This window comes from Physeter macrocephalus, chromosome 7 (genome assembly GCF_002837175.3).
Source record: "Physeter macrocephalus isolate SW-GA chromosome 7, ASM283717v5, whole genome shotgun sequence".
Lineage (NCBI taxonomy): Eukaryota > Metazoa > Chordata > Mammalia > Artiodactyla > Physeteridae > Physeter > Physeter macrocephalus.
The window spans coordinates 144656808-144670531 of record NC_041220.1 but is presented as its reverse complement, the minus strand read 5'-3'; the positions used below and the strand labels follow the sequence as shown (position 1 = coordinate 144670531).

Sequence of the window (13724 nt, the reverse complement as noted above, 5' to 3'; positions counted from 1 at the left end):
CCGGCATGCCTGCGTCCTGTCTCCCTGCTCTGGCCGCCAGAGCCCACCATCGCCGCCTCCTGGAGTGCCCAGTTAGGACTCTCTCTGGGCCTAGGTTTCTGCAGCTGTTCCGTGAGGGCTGAGGCCCTCGGGACACCTGTCCCTCACCAGCGCCAGAGCTGAGGGTATGCGTGTCCGGCCGCACTTGCGAACCTGTACCCACGGGCGTGGTGGCCACGGCGAGTCCGCCTTCCAAGGACCTCTTTCCTTGCCTGCCTGCACTTATTCTGAGGCGGGGGAGGGGGGCGGTGTAGAGGCGGCCCGGTCCCTGGAGCAGCTGCCCCGGCGCCAGCCCTCCCCAGGCCCTTCTGCACCGCAGCGGGGTGCCTGTGGCCTGGGTCTCCCTGGCGGTCCAGCTGGTGGACCCCAGCCGGCAAGGCCGCTGTGACCAAGGAGCCCGAGCGTGTCGGGAGAGGGGTGATTGGGCGGCGGGGAGGGCTCCTCCGGGAAGAGAGGGCTGGGCCCTCCCCGCAGCTCCACCCTGCCTGTTGGGTCCCTCCTGCGCCCCCCCGCCCGGCCCCTGGGCACCAGGAGCTCCTGGCTCAGACACGCATCCACACACAAGTGTGCGCACAGCACCGGGTGGCAGGCCTCCCTCCCTCCCTCCGTTCATTCTGGGAATGTTTTCTGAAGTACAAATTAATACCTTTTTTTCAAAGTAACGCATGCACACTGTAAGAAACATCCAGGAACGCGGCAGGGCTGCGATTGGAAGTGACCACTGTGGGACACCTGGCCTCTCAAGGGCTTTAGTTCCCTGGTTGTGGCCGCCTCAGAGCAACGTGCCCCTCCCCGCCCTGCTTCTGCTGTCTCAGGTGGGTGGAGCTGGACACTCCTGGTCCACCGCCTGGAGGACGGCACCTGTCCCCAGCCCAGCCCGGCCTGGCCTGTCTTTGTGGTCCGAATGCACGGATCTGTTCAGACCCTCTGCCCCAGGCCCTGCCCTGCCCCAGCGGGCTTCCCCACCCTTGACCTTGACCTCTCTGTCCTCAGTTCTCTTCTGCTGGAACCGCCCGGCGTGCAGGTGCCAATCCAGGTGTCAGGATCACAGTGAACAAACCAGATTCCCACCTTGGCCGTGGTGGGAGGCCGAGCTCTAGGTGTCTGGTGGCGAGGAAGCCTGTGAGCTTTACATCCGGCCAGAGAAAGCCCGCGGTGGGGGCTGCTGAAGCCGTGGCGGGCCTAGGCCGGCCCTAGGGCCTGGCTGTGAGTGGGGTGCAGTGGTGGGGCTCAGGATCCACCTGTCCTGGGGCCCCAGAAAGGAGCGGAGGGTAGCAGAGGCAGGTGCCTTCCCGTCAGGGCACTGCCAGACGGTGCTCACGTCCCATTGGCTGGCCTCTGTCATGTGGCCACTCCTGGCTGCCAGGCAGGCGGGATGCAGCCTGTGTTGCCGGCCTGCGGCCAGATTCACAAACACAGAGGACCAGTGAGCACGTCTCAGTATGAAAAGTACAAGTACTTCTAGTGTAAGTACTTTTTAGTATACGTATGTGCCATGCAATATGTGGGATGTACTTAAATTTAAAATTACTGGTTTATCCAAAATTGAAGTTTAACTGGGCATCCTGCATTTTGTGGGCAGCCATGCACCCTTGCTCGGACTGGGGTTCCTGTTACCATAAATGATGGGGGCAGCCGAGGGTGGCCGTAGAAAGCCTCTTAGGGGAGCGGCCCTCTGGGAGGGAGTAGGGGCACAGCCCAGGTGGACGGGTGTGGAAGCACAGGCAGGAGGGCAGGGACGCTGCTGTGTAGGGTCTACCCAGCAGAGTCAGGCAGGAGGGCCGGGGCAGCAGGAGGGACGGAGCCTCCTCGGAGCCCTGGGGGGTCTGGGCAAGCCCACGTCTGTTTGAACGGGACGCTTCTGGCTGCTGGTTGAAGGTGGACTCGGGGTCAGGGCCAGAATCAGGGCCCGTGGGGATGTGACGCAGCCATCAGAGCTGAGGAGGGCGCGGGGCTGGGTGGTGGCGCAGGAGCGCCACCTGAGAAGAGCTGGATTCCAGCTGTATTTGGAAGTAGAGCCAGTGGAGATCGCGGGTGTGTTCTCAGAGAAGGGTGGGGGGTGAGGGGATAGAGGGATGGAGTTAGCAGAGGGGTCCAGGAGGCTGCCGGGCAGACACACCTGGGAAAGGGGCTGGAGAGAGAAGGCTGGGACAGAAGTGCTGGCTGAGAGCCCTGCGGCGAGTGTGGACAGAGGAGCGATGTGTGCTGAGGGGGCAGGGGGCTGAGAGACCCCCGAGGAGATGGGCGCTCACGAGACAGGAAGAGAACTGAGACTGGCCAGGGCTTAGGAAAGAAGTTAGCGTGTCTCATGCTCCTGAGGTCAAGCAAGGCCCAAGCCTGGACCCCTGGACTGGCCAGCCCTGGTCATCGTCAGCCTTGACAAGAACAGGGTCGGTTGGGGGCGGGGAAGGCCTGAAGGGGGTTGTCACTAGAGAAGTAGGCAGGAGAGTCAGCACAGAGGACTCTGGCAAAAGAGTTCAGCCTTGCGTGTGGTCGAGGCCCATGGCATTCAGGTTCTGTCCTGGAGCTGTCATGCTGCTTTCTGGCTGATTGGACCAAGAGCATCTTTCATGCTGGGAATGCATTATCCTTGGGACAGCGTTTGTTTTCCCTAGAGATTGTGTTCGCCTTATTGTTCCCCTCATCTGCTTTTATCACGTTCTCACCTCCTCTGGCAGTCAAGTCTTTCCCATTACGTCCCCTCCCTGGCCCGTGCCCTCCTGCTCCCAGCCAGCTGGGCATGCCCACTGCTCACTGCCCACCTTGCACTCTTCTAGTTCGGAGCCCGTGTTGCCTAGATTCCATGCCATCTTCTCCCTGTGGCATCCCTTCAGGTAGTTTCCTAGAAAACAGTGTGGTAAGTAAACTTTCTGAGCTGGCCTGTCTCAAAGTACGTTATCTTCTGCTGGCACATTCAACTCATAGCCCCTGCCACCCCAGGGCCTTTGTACGTGCTGTCCCCTCTCCATGGGGTTCCCCCCTTGGCCTCCACCACCCACCTCACTCTTTAGCCCCTTATCCCAACTTATTTTTCTTTGTCCCAAAGGGATACTGGAGTGTTGATCTCTGTTATTGGTTTATTTCCTGCCCCACCCCACCCCCTGGCTTGTAAAGTGCCAGGAGAACGAGCTTTGTCCTTTTCAGGGCCCAGTAGAGGGTAGGCACTCACCCAACCTGTGCTGAAGGGAAGGATGGGGGGTGGGTCACAGACTCCCGGTGAGGAGGTGAGCAGCTTGGGTCCAGTGGCCGGCAGCTACCCGCAGCAGGGGGCTCTCAGGAGCCTCGCTCCCTTCCTGCCCTCAGCAGGCTCTCAGAACTGCAGGTCCACTCAGGGTGCTTCACAGGTTCTAATCAGGAGTTTCTGTCCTTCGGTTGGGGAAATAGTAATGATAATAAGCTTTATTTTCTTGTTTCCTCCCCTTCACGTTCTCCTGGAGGAGCTCCTGTGAGCTGCCTCTGATCTGGCCCTGGTTCTTTCTCCTTCCCATCCCCTGGCCTTCTGGTCCACTCCCTCCTGCACTCCCACCGTCTCTGCCGTCCTTCCCAGTCCTTCTTCCCAGGCCCCCCTCGACCTGTGACCCCAGAGGCCCTTTCTGCCCGCGGGTCCGTAAAGTGCCAGGAGAACGAGCTTTGTCCTTTTCAGGGCCCAGTAGAGGGTAGGCACTCACCCAACCTGTGCTGAAGGGAAGGATGGGGGGTGGGTCACAGACTCCCGGTGAGGAGGTGAGCAGCTTGGGTCCAGTGGCCGGCAGCTACCCGCAGCAGGGGGCTCTCAGGAGCCTCGCTCCCTTCCTGCCCTCAGCAGGCTCTCAGAACTGCAGGTCCACTCAGGGTGCTTCACAGGTTCTAATCAGGAGTTTCTGTCCTTCGGTTGGGGAAATAGTAATGATAATAAGCTTTATTTTCTTGTTTCCTCCCCTTCACGTTCTCCTGGAGGAGCTCCTGTGAGCTGCCTCTGATCTGGCCCTGGTTCTTTCTCCTTCCCATCCCCTGGCCTTCTGGTCCACTCCCTCCTGCACTCCCACCGTCTCTGCCGTCCTTCCCAGTCCTTCTTCCCAGGCCCCCCTCGACCTGTGACCCCAGAGGCCCTTTCTGCCCGTGGGTCCCTTTCTTCACCTGGGGAGGAGGGCTGTTTTGCTAAATGAACCGGCCCGTGTTGGGTGCTTCCTCCCCGCAGGAGCGGTGGAGGCCCAGGGCGCCCTCCCCACTCTGGCCTCTGGGATCTGGGGGCGGTGGTCTCGCTGCTGCGCGAAGGACCCCCACGACCCCTGTTGGGGGCCTGCGGGGCTCTGGCGGTGGTATCAGGCCAGGGAATCTCGGGGTGGTCGGGGCAGCCAAAGCGAGAGGAGTGGGCGGAATTCGGCGGGGCAGGGCGGGGTGGGCGCCCCAGGACTGGGAGGACAGACCAGACCCCTGACTTCGCCCCCCAGGTTTTCTGTAAAAGGGGCTCCTGACGGCAGCACAGGGCGTGCTTCCCGGCGCCCCCACTCTGCCTGGGTCCCTGAGCACGTGGCGCCGCGAGGGGCAGTGCCCTTGCCGGCCTCTAGGTGACTGCAGCCGCCTCCCTGGGCCCCAAACTGAGGCTCATCGGAGGGGCTTGGGGCCACCCTGTTGCCTGCCTCTTCCCACTCAGGCCGCCCCCAACTCGCAGCCCCTCAAGAGTCCAGGGCCGAGACCTCCAAGAGCTCCCAGGTGGCCATCCCTGGGGCCCAGCCCTGGCCCTTCCAAGCTGAGTCTGGCTCCTCCTCCCCACCTGATCTTGGCACTCTCCAGGACCCTCTGGACCAGAGGCTGGACCACTGCCTCAAGGCCTCGGGGGCTCTCGGGGACTTCTGGGGGCTGAAGGGTGAGGTCAGGCCACCTGGACGGGAGGGGGCCCCACAGGGTCAGGCTGAGTGGGACCCCAGGCCCCTCCCTCCGTCTTTGGGCCTGGCTGTTGGGGGTAGAGGAGGGGCAGCCTCCCGCTCAGGGCTGGGGATTAGGTGGGGTGGGTAATAGCTGGCAGAGGCTGTGGCCCTGTAGGGACTGGGCCACTCTGCTCTGAGGGACTCCTTCACACCTGGATCTGGGGTCAGGATGCTGCCCAAGAGCTCCTGGGCAGTGGGCCTGGTACTCTACCGTCCTGGCCCGCATCAGGGAGCATGATAAGAGTGTCCTCCTGACCCCTGGTCTGGCACTCGAGCCCAGCCTCGCTTTCTTGGAAGCCCCTTGACCGCTCCAGGCCACCGGCTGCCATCACCGCCCCTCCCCCACCCCCCTTCCAGGTGTTTCCTTCTTGGACCCCTTGCATGCTGTCCCCTCTGCTCGGACGTGCTTCCCGCCATCCAGCTGGCCGTCCTCAGGATGCCTCAGAGCCTAGTCCCGCTGTGTCTGGCCAGTGGCACTCGGCCCCCAGGCAGCACGTGGAGGGGTTTCTGAATGGATGGATGAGTGCCTTTGAGATTTTCCGTGGTCCCGCTTGGCTCTCCTGGGAGGGGAGGTCACCATCCGGGCCGGACAAATCCTGGCATCTCCGAAGCACAGCGTGGGGGTGACTTCCCAGCTTGGCTGGACCTCCCCCTACGACTTAGCGCTCAGTCCGGCCTGTGGCCCAGATCAGCTCCTGGGTCCGGGGTCCTTCCTCTTCTCACTCCGCCTGGGTCCCTCAGCGCGACGCCGCGAGGGGTAGTCCCTTTCCTGTCCTCTAGGTGACCACAGCTGCGTCGCTGGGCCCCAACGGGGGCTGAGGGTCCTCAGGCCTGGACCCCTAAGCCTCATCTCCACCTGCGTGGGTGTGAACTCAGCTCCAGGCTGCCCTGTGGGGTCACCTGCGGAGAACTGGGGCGACGCGGGGAAGGGGATTCTGAGGTGCAGGGGGCTGGGTTCGTAAAGTGCTGGGGGCGGGCCTGGGACTACCTGTCCTCCCGCTTCCACCTTCCCCCTCGCCCCCGGCCCGCAGCTTCAGCGGGTAGGGCTCGCAGGGACCCGGAGCACGCGCCGACAGCCCCCCCTGCACCTGCACCGAGATCGCGGGGCGCATGCGCGGACCGAGGAGGGCGGGGGCCGAGCCGGGATGGGTCCTGTGGGTCCCGCATCCCCGCGCCGGCGGTGGGGATCCGGTATCCGAGTGGGGCGTGCTGCGCTGCGCGGGGACGCGCTGGGCTGCGGGCGACGTGGGCATCAGACCCCTCTCTGACCGCGTCCCCGCGCCTGCAGCCCGTGCGGCCCCGGGCGCAGGTTCCCAGGGGCGCCGGCCGGGGGAAGCCGGGGCGCTCCTCTCCAGGACCCCGGCCAGGCGCCGCGTTCAGACAAAGGGGCGGGAGATGGAGATGCTTCCGTGACAGCGCCCGGCGGCCGAGGAGGAGGAGGAGAAGGACGAGGGCTGCGGGCTCCGGTGGCGCGGCCCCAGGTCCGGGCGCTCACAGGCCCGCGCTGAGCGGCGGCGGCGGCGCGGGGACGCAGGGGCCAGGCGGGAGGCGCCCAACCCGGAGCCCCGCGGAGCGCCCGTTCCGGGCCGGGACCCCGGCCGCACGCTCGCTCGCTCGCTCGTCCCCGGCCACCTCGCGGGGCTCGGCCGCTCCGTCGCGCCCCGGGCCGCCCGCGCCTCCCCCGCCCGGCCGCCGCGCAGCGCCCAAGTGTGCCATCGGGCGGGCGCGGAGGCGGCGTCTGCTCCCACCCTCGAGATCACATGGTGACCCTCGGCAGCCAATGCAGTGGACGCTAGGACCCTGCGGGACCCCGGGCGCCGCGACTGCACCGGCGCCGCTGCATTATAAATACTTCTCCAAAATGCGGCGTAGCTCCCTGCGCGCGCCCCGGCCGCCCGCCGCCCCCGCCCCGCGCTCCTGAACAGCCGCCGCCGCCGCCGCCGCCGCCGCTGCCGCCGCCGCCGCGGGTCCGAGGGCGCCGCGCCCTTGCCCTGGGCCCGGGCTGAGCCCGCCCGCAGCCCGGCCCGCGTCCCTGCGCTGCGCCGCCCGGCCGGGTGCATGCATTGTGGGCCTCCCGACATGGTCTGCGAGACGAAGATCGTGGCCGCCGAGGACCATGAGGCGCTGCCGGGGGCCAAGAAGGACGCGCTGCTCGCCGCCGCCGGCGCCATGTGGCCCCCGCTGCCCGCCGCTCCTGGGCCGGCCGCCGCCCCCGCCGCGCCCCCGCCAGTGCCGGGCCCCCAGCCCCTCGGCGGCGCGGGGGGCGCGGAGCCGCCGGAGGGGCGCGGCGTGTACATCCGCGAGATCCGCGCGGCGGAGCAGGAGGCGGCGCGCCGCATCTTCTACGACGGCATCATGGAGCGCATCCCCAACACGGCCTTCCGCGGCCTGCGGCACCACCCGCGCACGCAGCTGCTCTACGCCCTGCTGGCCGGTCAGTGCACGGGGACCCCACGGGGACGGCGGGGTCGGGGCCGCGGCCGGCCGGGCGCATCCCCGCCTGCCGCAGTCTGCGCCCGCCCGGCCCTCTGGGGACGCGCGCGGGACTTCCTCCGGCCCGCTCGCCCCCGCCTCGGGCCCCGGCCTCGTCCTGGGACGGAAGCGGACCCCCGCCCCGCCTCGTACGCGCGCGGACACGCACCCGCGCGCTCTGCGGAGGCCCGGGGCGAGGTGGCCCCCAGCGCTGGGGCCGGCCCGGGCTCCCGGCCAAGGCGCGCCGGGCGGGGGCGTGGGAACCAGCGCGGGCCGGGTGCAGGGGCCGCGGGCGGGGAGCTGGGGTCTCCACCTGCCTCCCCTTCCTGGTCATCCCGGTGGGGGCGGGGCGACGGCAGGTAGCGCCCGCTGCCGAGGCCCAGCGCCTGGCGCGAGGAACTATATATAATCCGCGGGGCGGGGGAGGCTGCCTCGGCGGCTCCCAGCGCTAATTTATGAGGGGAAGACAGCCGGCTCCCTGGGGTTCCGGGGGAGGGTGTGCGCCGAGGATGCAGAGCGAGGGGGCAGTGGGCCCTCACGGTGGGCGGCCCCGACGGGGGCCTTGGGGCTTTGCCCCCTGAGGCTCTGCCGCGGGAGGGTGGTTCTCCCCATTTCAGAGGTGAGGCGCTTGAGGCTGGGGGGTGGGACTTTCCCAAGGTCACGCAGCAGAGGCACTTTCACCGCAGGCACGTCTGCATCCCGGTAGCCTAGGCTGGGCTGGAAGCCGTTTCTCCCTGGTCCCTGTCCTCGCAGCACCCAGAGGCTGGCCCGGGGAGGGCTCTTGGCTGGGGCCCTCCTGCTGGAAGGCGGGGCCCCCACTTCTCAAGGGTGGGACGGCCTGCAGGTGCCTGGCCAGGCAGCTCTTTGGCACCCTCCCCCGCCCCGCCCCGTGTGGGCCAGGCTGTGGACAAAGCCCCTTCCCCAGCGAGCGGGCCGGGTCGATGGGCAGGGGCCAGCCCTCAGTAGCCCTGTGCTGGGCTGTGCCCGCCAGCTATTGAGGGCAGCCTGCCCAGAGGCCACTGCGGTCCTCAGCATGTTAAGAAACGCTATGAGGTCAGGTTATAAAGGTAACGTGTCCTAGGGTGAGAAGTTTGATAATAGGGAAAAAGTGGAAGGGGCGGCTGTGATGTTCTTTGCCTCCAGAGGAAACAGGCCTGGCCTATGTGGCACGGTCTCTCCTCTGCGCGTGTCCCTGACGGGCTTATTTACCGGGGGGCCGGCGGGCCTGGGTCTGTCGCACCCGCTGGCCCGCGGCGCGCTCACCGGGCGCCACGTCTCCCCGCAGCGCTCTGCTTTGCCCTGACCCGCTCGCTGCTTTTGACGTGCCTGGTGCCGGCAGGGCTGCTGGCCCTGCGCTATTACTACAGCCGGAAGGTGGTCCTCGCCTACCTGCACTGCGCGCTGCACACAGACATGGCCGACATCGAGCAGCATTATGTGAAGCCCCCTGGTGAGTCCCCGGGGGTCTCTGGACTCCTCCTCCCCCCTTCCCCCTCCTGCCCTCCTCGCCAGCCCCTCCTCTGGCAGAGCTGCCCCCAGCGCAGCAACCTCGGGGTGGGCCTGGGGCAGGGGCTGGGGCGCCCCTGTGACCTGAGCCTTCTGGGTGCTCAAGGGCTCCGGCCGCAGGCTGGCAGGCGCTGGGGTTGGCAGGACTAGGCCCTCTCCCCTGAGTATGGCTGGGCTTCCGTCCTGTGTCTTCTGAGGACGGGGCTCTGAGTGGCCCGAGCTGGCCCTGGGCCATGGCGCCCCGGCCCTGCTGTTTGTGCTGCCCTAGTGCTTCATGGGGGGCAGGGGGTCTTTCTCACCTCTCTCCGGTGCTGTTTGGCGTGCCCTGTTGGATCCGGGGCCGGCCTGGAATGCTAGGCCATGTGTGGCAGAGGACCACATGGAGGGCAGAGGTCACTCTGGGGGGATGAGGACCCTAGGAGAACAGGGGTCCCACTTCTGGCCTCTGGGTCACTTGGTAAGCCCAGGGTCTGGCCCCGGCCCTGGCCTTCTGTAAAGGGAGGGGCTGGGAGCTGGTCTGGAGCCATTCTTTACTCTCCAGGCTGGCCTTGAGGCAGGGTGGGTCCTGGGAGGCAGGGTCCTGCTTTTCTCCATGCCTGGAGCTGGGGCATGAGGGCCTTCCAGGTGCAGGAAGGTCCCTGAGGAGAGGGACAGAGCGTGCCTGGTTGGTTAGGGTCTAGCAGCATCCTGATGAGTGCCAGGGAAGGGCAGCGGGGACAAGAGAGGCAAGGCGTCCCGGAGCAGGGGGGTGACGCGCTCTGGCCCGGCCAGCTCCTGCGCGCTGGTGGCCGGTCCTTTCCCCGCCCCGAGGCTGCCTGGCTGGCCTTGGGCACCTTTGGTTCTCCTTGACCCTTTCCCAAGCCCAAACAAAGCATCTTATCAGCCTCCATGGAGCTCTGGCTTCAGCCTGGCTGCCCCGAGGACGGGAGGGGACAGAAGCGTGAGACCCACCTGGCACCAAAGCCCAGGCCGCAGGAGCAGAAGAGGGGTTGGGGCCCAGCGTGGCCCTGCCCTCTTTGGAGTGCAGTGTCCTTGGGTGTGAGATGGGGGGCTGGGCCCTGCTCGCCCCTTCTGAGATGTCTGGTGGGTGTGCAGGAAGATCCCGCAGGGGCAGAGAGGCTGGACAGCGGCTGGTGGGGCCGTGCTGGACTCGTGGGAGCTGCTCCCGCCACGGGGGAGCTGAGGCCTGGGGAGGCACGAGGCTCCCGGGACTGTGCTGACCTCTGACCTGGGCCCGGGCGGGCGGGGAGAGCCCGAACTCCCGGACAGTGGGCGGGTCAGCCGGTGGAGGGGGCAGTCAGCTCCTTCCCGAGCTTGGGCCACGCGCCCGGTCTCAGTCTCGGGGTCTGACGGTGAAGGAGACAGGAGACCGCCCGGCAGAGCTGACGGGCTGATGGGGGCCGCGTTGGCAGATGAGGTAGTAGGGGACCCCCAGGCGTAGGGCGGTAGAGTGAAGAGTTCTTCCGGGTGGGGGTCCGGGGAAGGAGCGTTAGCGGGGGAGGGTCTGGCCGCTGCAGGAGGGAGGCTGGGGCGGGGGCCTGGGGGGTGGCTGGCAGGAGGACATGGCAGCGGAGGCTGGCGTGGCCGTGGGTAGTGCGTGTGCAGGCTGGGCTCCTCGGAGCAGGCGCTGCCTCCTGTAGCCCCTGGGCCTTGGGTCCCCAGGGAGATGGCTCTCCCCGTGGCCTGTGCCCTGAAGGCCTCTCTCCTCTGGCCTTCGTGCCCCTGTCCCTCTTGCTCCCTCATCTCCCTGAGGTCTTCCCCCTCCTCCTCCTGCCCTGCGTGGGGCCGTGATTGGTCTGGGCCGGGGGTGGGGACGGCTGGCCTGAGCACAGGGCTGGCTGCCCGGCCTCAGGCCCAGGCTCAGGGCGGCTCGGGGCTGCTGTGGGCAGCAGGCAGATTGGGCCTGGCTGCCCCCGCCCAGAGGGCTCTGCCGGGGCGGCTGGCTCACGCAGTAGCGCCGTGGCCCTGACCGCCCCGTTCCCCACAGGCTCCTGCTTCTGGGTGGCCGTGCTGGATGGCAACGTGGTGGGCATCGTGGCAGCGCGGGCGCACGCGGCGGACAACACGGTGGAGCTGCTGCGCATGTCGGTGGACTCACGCTTCCGTGGCAAGGGCATCGCCAAGGCGCTGGGCCGTAAGGTGCTGGAGTTCGCCCTGGTGCACAACTACTCTGCGGTAGTGCTGGGCACGACAGCCGTCAAGGTGGCCGCCCACAAGCTATACGAGTCGCTGGGCTTCAGGCACATGGGCTCGAGTGACCGCTACGTGATGCCCGGCATGACCCTCTCGCTGGCCGAGCGCCTCTTCTTCCAGGTCCGCTACCACCGCTACCGCCTGCAGCTGCGCGAGGAGTGACCGCCACCCACCTGCCCGCCGCCCCGCCCGCCGCCCCGTCCGCCTGTGCCCTCCTGCCCGCCGCCCGGGCCGCTTTCAGACGCTCACCTTGGCGTTTGTGTTGGGTTTTTCCTTTTTCGGCACCACACGGTTCTTTGGCTGGTTCTTGGGGGGGTGCGGGGCCGTTGCTCATCCACGACACTTGGGGAGGCACGCCCCTTGCTCTCCCCAGTCTGCTGGGGCCGCATCCCGAAGAGTGACAGCGTGGACCACCGCGAGCGCCCGCAGCTGCCCGGCCCTGGCGCGAGGGGCCCCTTCCCGCCCAGCCCCGGGGTGGGGGCGGGCCCAGCCTTGCCCACCAAGCACAGAGCCTCTGCCGTGGGGCCCCCGCCCAGCAGGCCCCTGGCCGCCAGCCGGGCGGCGGCTCAGCCTCAGTCCCCAGCAGGCGTGGCCTGCCGCACCGGGTGGCCACCGCCCCACGGGGCGCCGAGCTGGCCGCGGGCCCACTTTGCTCTGTGCATGCTGAGGATGTGGCCTGGCTGCAGCATGCCGCATGCCCACGGCCTCCCGCCCCCTGCCCTGCCTGGACTGGACCCAGACTGGTGAGCGCCCCCAGCCCCAGCCCAGCCTCTTGGGAGGCCTGACTGTCCACCCTGCCCCTTGCTTCACCCAGTTCAGCTTTGCTTTGACATCGGATCACCTGTCTTTCCTTTTGGTACCTGCCCTTCCTCTGTCCCGGCTTTGCTGGTGGGTGGCGTCGTCCAGGTGTGGTTGCCAAGGCAACATGTTGTCCAGCTGTGGGCGGGGCCCTTCAGGAGAGCAGGGTAGGAGGCAGTCACGGGGTCATCTCTCCCCCAGTGCCAGCTTGATCCTGGTGGCCTCCCCCAGACCTCCCTGAGGACCTCCTGCCTTGCGGCCGATGGGCTCTGTCCTGTGAATCTTACCAACCCAGGCTGCTGCCTGCGCCACCGAGCCCGCAGCTTCTCCCAGCCTGAAGCCGACCTATTTTTTAATAAGTTATTTAGACAGAATAGCACTCTGCATGACTTTAATTCTTGGGACAAAACGGTAGTTTATTCCTTAACACACACACACACACACACATACATACATACATACATACATACATACATACATACATACATAGACACACACACACACACACACACACACCTGTGTGGTCTAGAATGCACTATTTCTGGCCCAGTTTGGTGGGGGTGGGTGGCCGGGTGGGTGGAGGGTTTCAGTTTGGAATCTGGAGGAAGACCCTGACAACATAATTTCCCCCCAAAGAGCATTCCTGCTTTGGGAGGAGGCTCCGGGCCACCCCTGTCGAGCTCTCATGTTGCGGGACGGAGGGCAGGATGGGAGCACGTTCCTGGCAGCCTCCCAGTGCAGGAGTTCACCGTGGGCTCTGGGGCACCTGTGTTTCCACCCTCTCCTTCTTGAGGTCTCAGGCAGCGGCCTTTGGGTGCGGGGGTGGCCCAGAGGGGGAGAGGAAGGTGGTGGTTGGCAGTGCCTGCATGTCCAGCTGTAAGCCCGGACCTCGGCTGGTGGCAGGAGGGCAGAGATGCCCGCCAAGACCCCCTTATTTGGGGATATGGGGGAGGGGAACGTGGCAGGCGTCGCGGGCCACTGAGCTGGGTCCCACGTGCGGGACCATGGAGGGAGCATTCTTAAAGAGGCGCTTTGGAAATAAGCAGATGGACGGAACAAGCCTAGTTTCCTGAGGGGCCTTTTGTGCTGTCAGCAACTGAGATATTTGCAGAACATTGTACAGACCCCGTGCTCCCCTGTACATTTCTCCCTGGTGGCGCCCGGTCCCTACTCGGGGATGGGAATTTTGTAGACTGTACAGAAATCGGCACCCTATTTTCTTGCAGCTCTCAGATTTTGTTAATCTGGATTATACAGACAGACGTAAAGTGTTTTAGCAAAATGGAAAACAAACAGTTGTGCCTTTTTCCTCTTTCTGTTTGGTTCGGTGTCGGCTTGGGGTGGCCTTAGTTGGCATGGGGCGAGTTGGGGCTGCAGCTGGCCTGAGGCCTGACCGGGCGGGAAGGGCAGGTGGGGGCCCGTGAAGTCCGCGTGGTGGGTCGTGTCTTGTCAGGTGTCAGGTGGTGGCACTGGGACGCTGCCAGCTTCCTCTGATCCTGTGCCTTTGGACCTCCCGTCCCTGGTGTGGGGCACGTGGGTGGGGCCGTTGAAGCCCCCCGGGGCTGCCCACGTCTGTTGGCATTGACCAAAGTGCCTCGCTGGTGTTGCTCCTGGCAGTGGTGCGGCCCCTCCCGTCCCGCTGGTGTCTGTCGATGCTGCGTCCTCCCCACGCCCCAGTCGGTGGCCCAGAGGGTGGTGGGTGCTGGCCGGGCTCTTGACCTTTCCTTATGCCCTCTTGCTGCTGCCAGGAGAGATGCCAGGAGGGGTGTGGCAGGGTGGCCACGTGTCCGGAACTCTGCTGTCCAGCTG

At 66.3% G+C, this 13724-nt stretch overlaps 1 protein-coding gene across 1 annotated transcript; it reads left to right on the top strand.

The window, feature by feature from the left end:
• Positions 1–7004: 7004 nt before the first annotated feature.
• NAT8L (N-acetyltransferase 8 like) lies at positions 7005–11279 on the top strand. The gene is made up of 3 exons (XM_024119202.1): positions 7005–7380; positions 8704–8868; positions 10912–11279. The coding sequence occupies exons 1-3, from the start codon at positions 7005–7007 to the stop codon at positions 11277–11279; spliced, it is 909 nt and encodes a 302-aa protein (XP_023974970.1).
• Positions 11280–13724: the final 2445 nt, after the last annotated feature.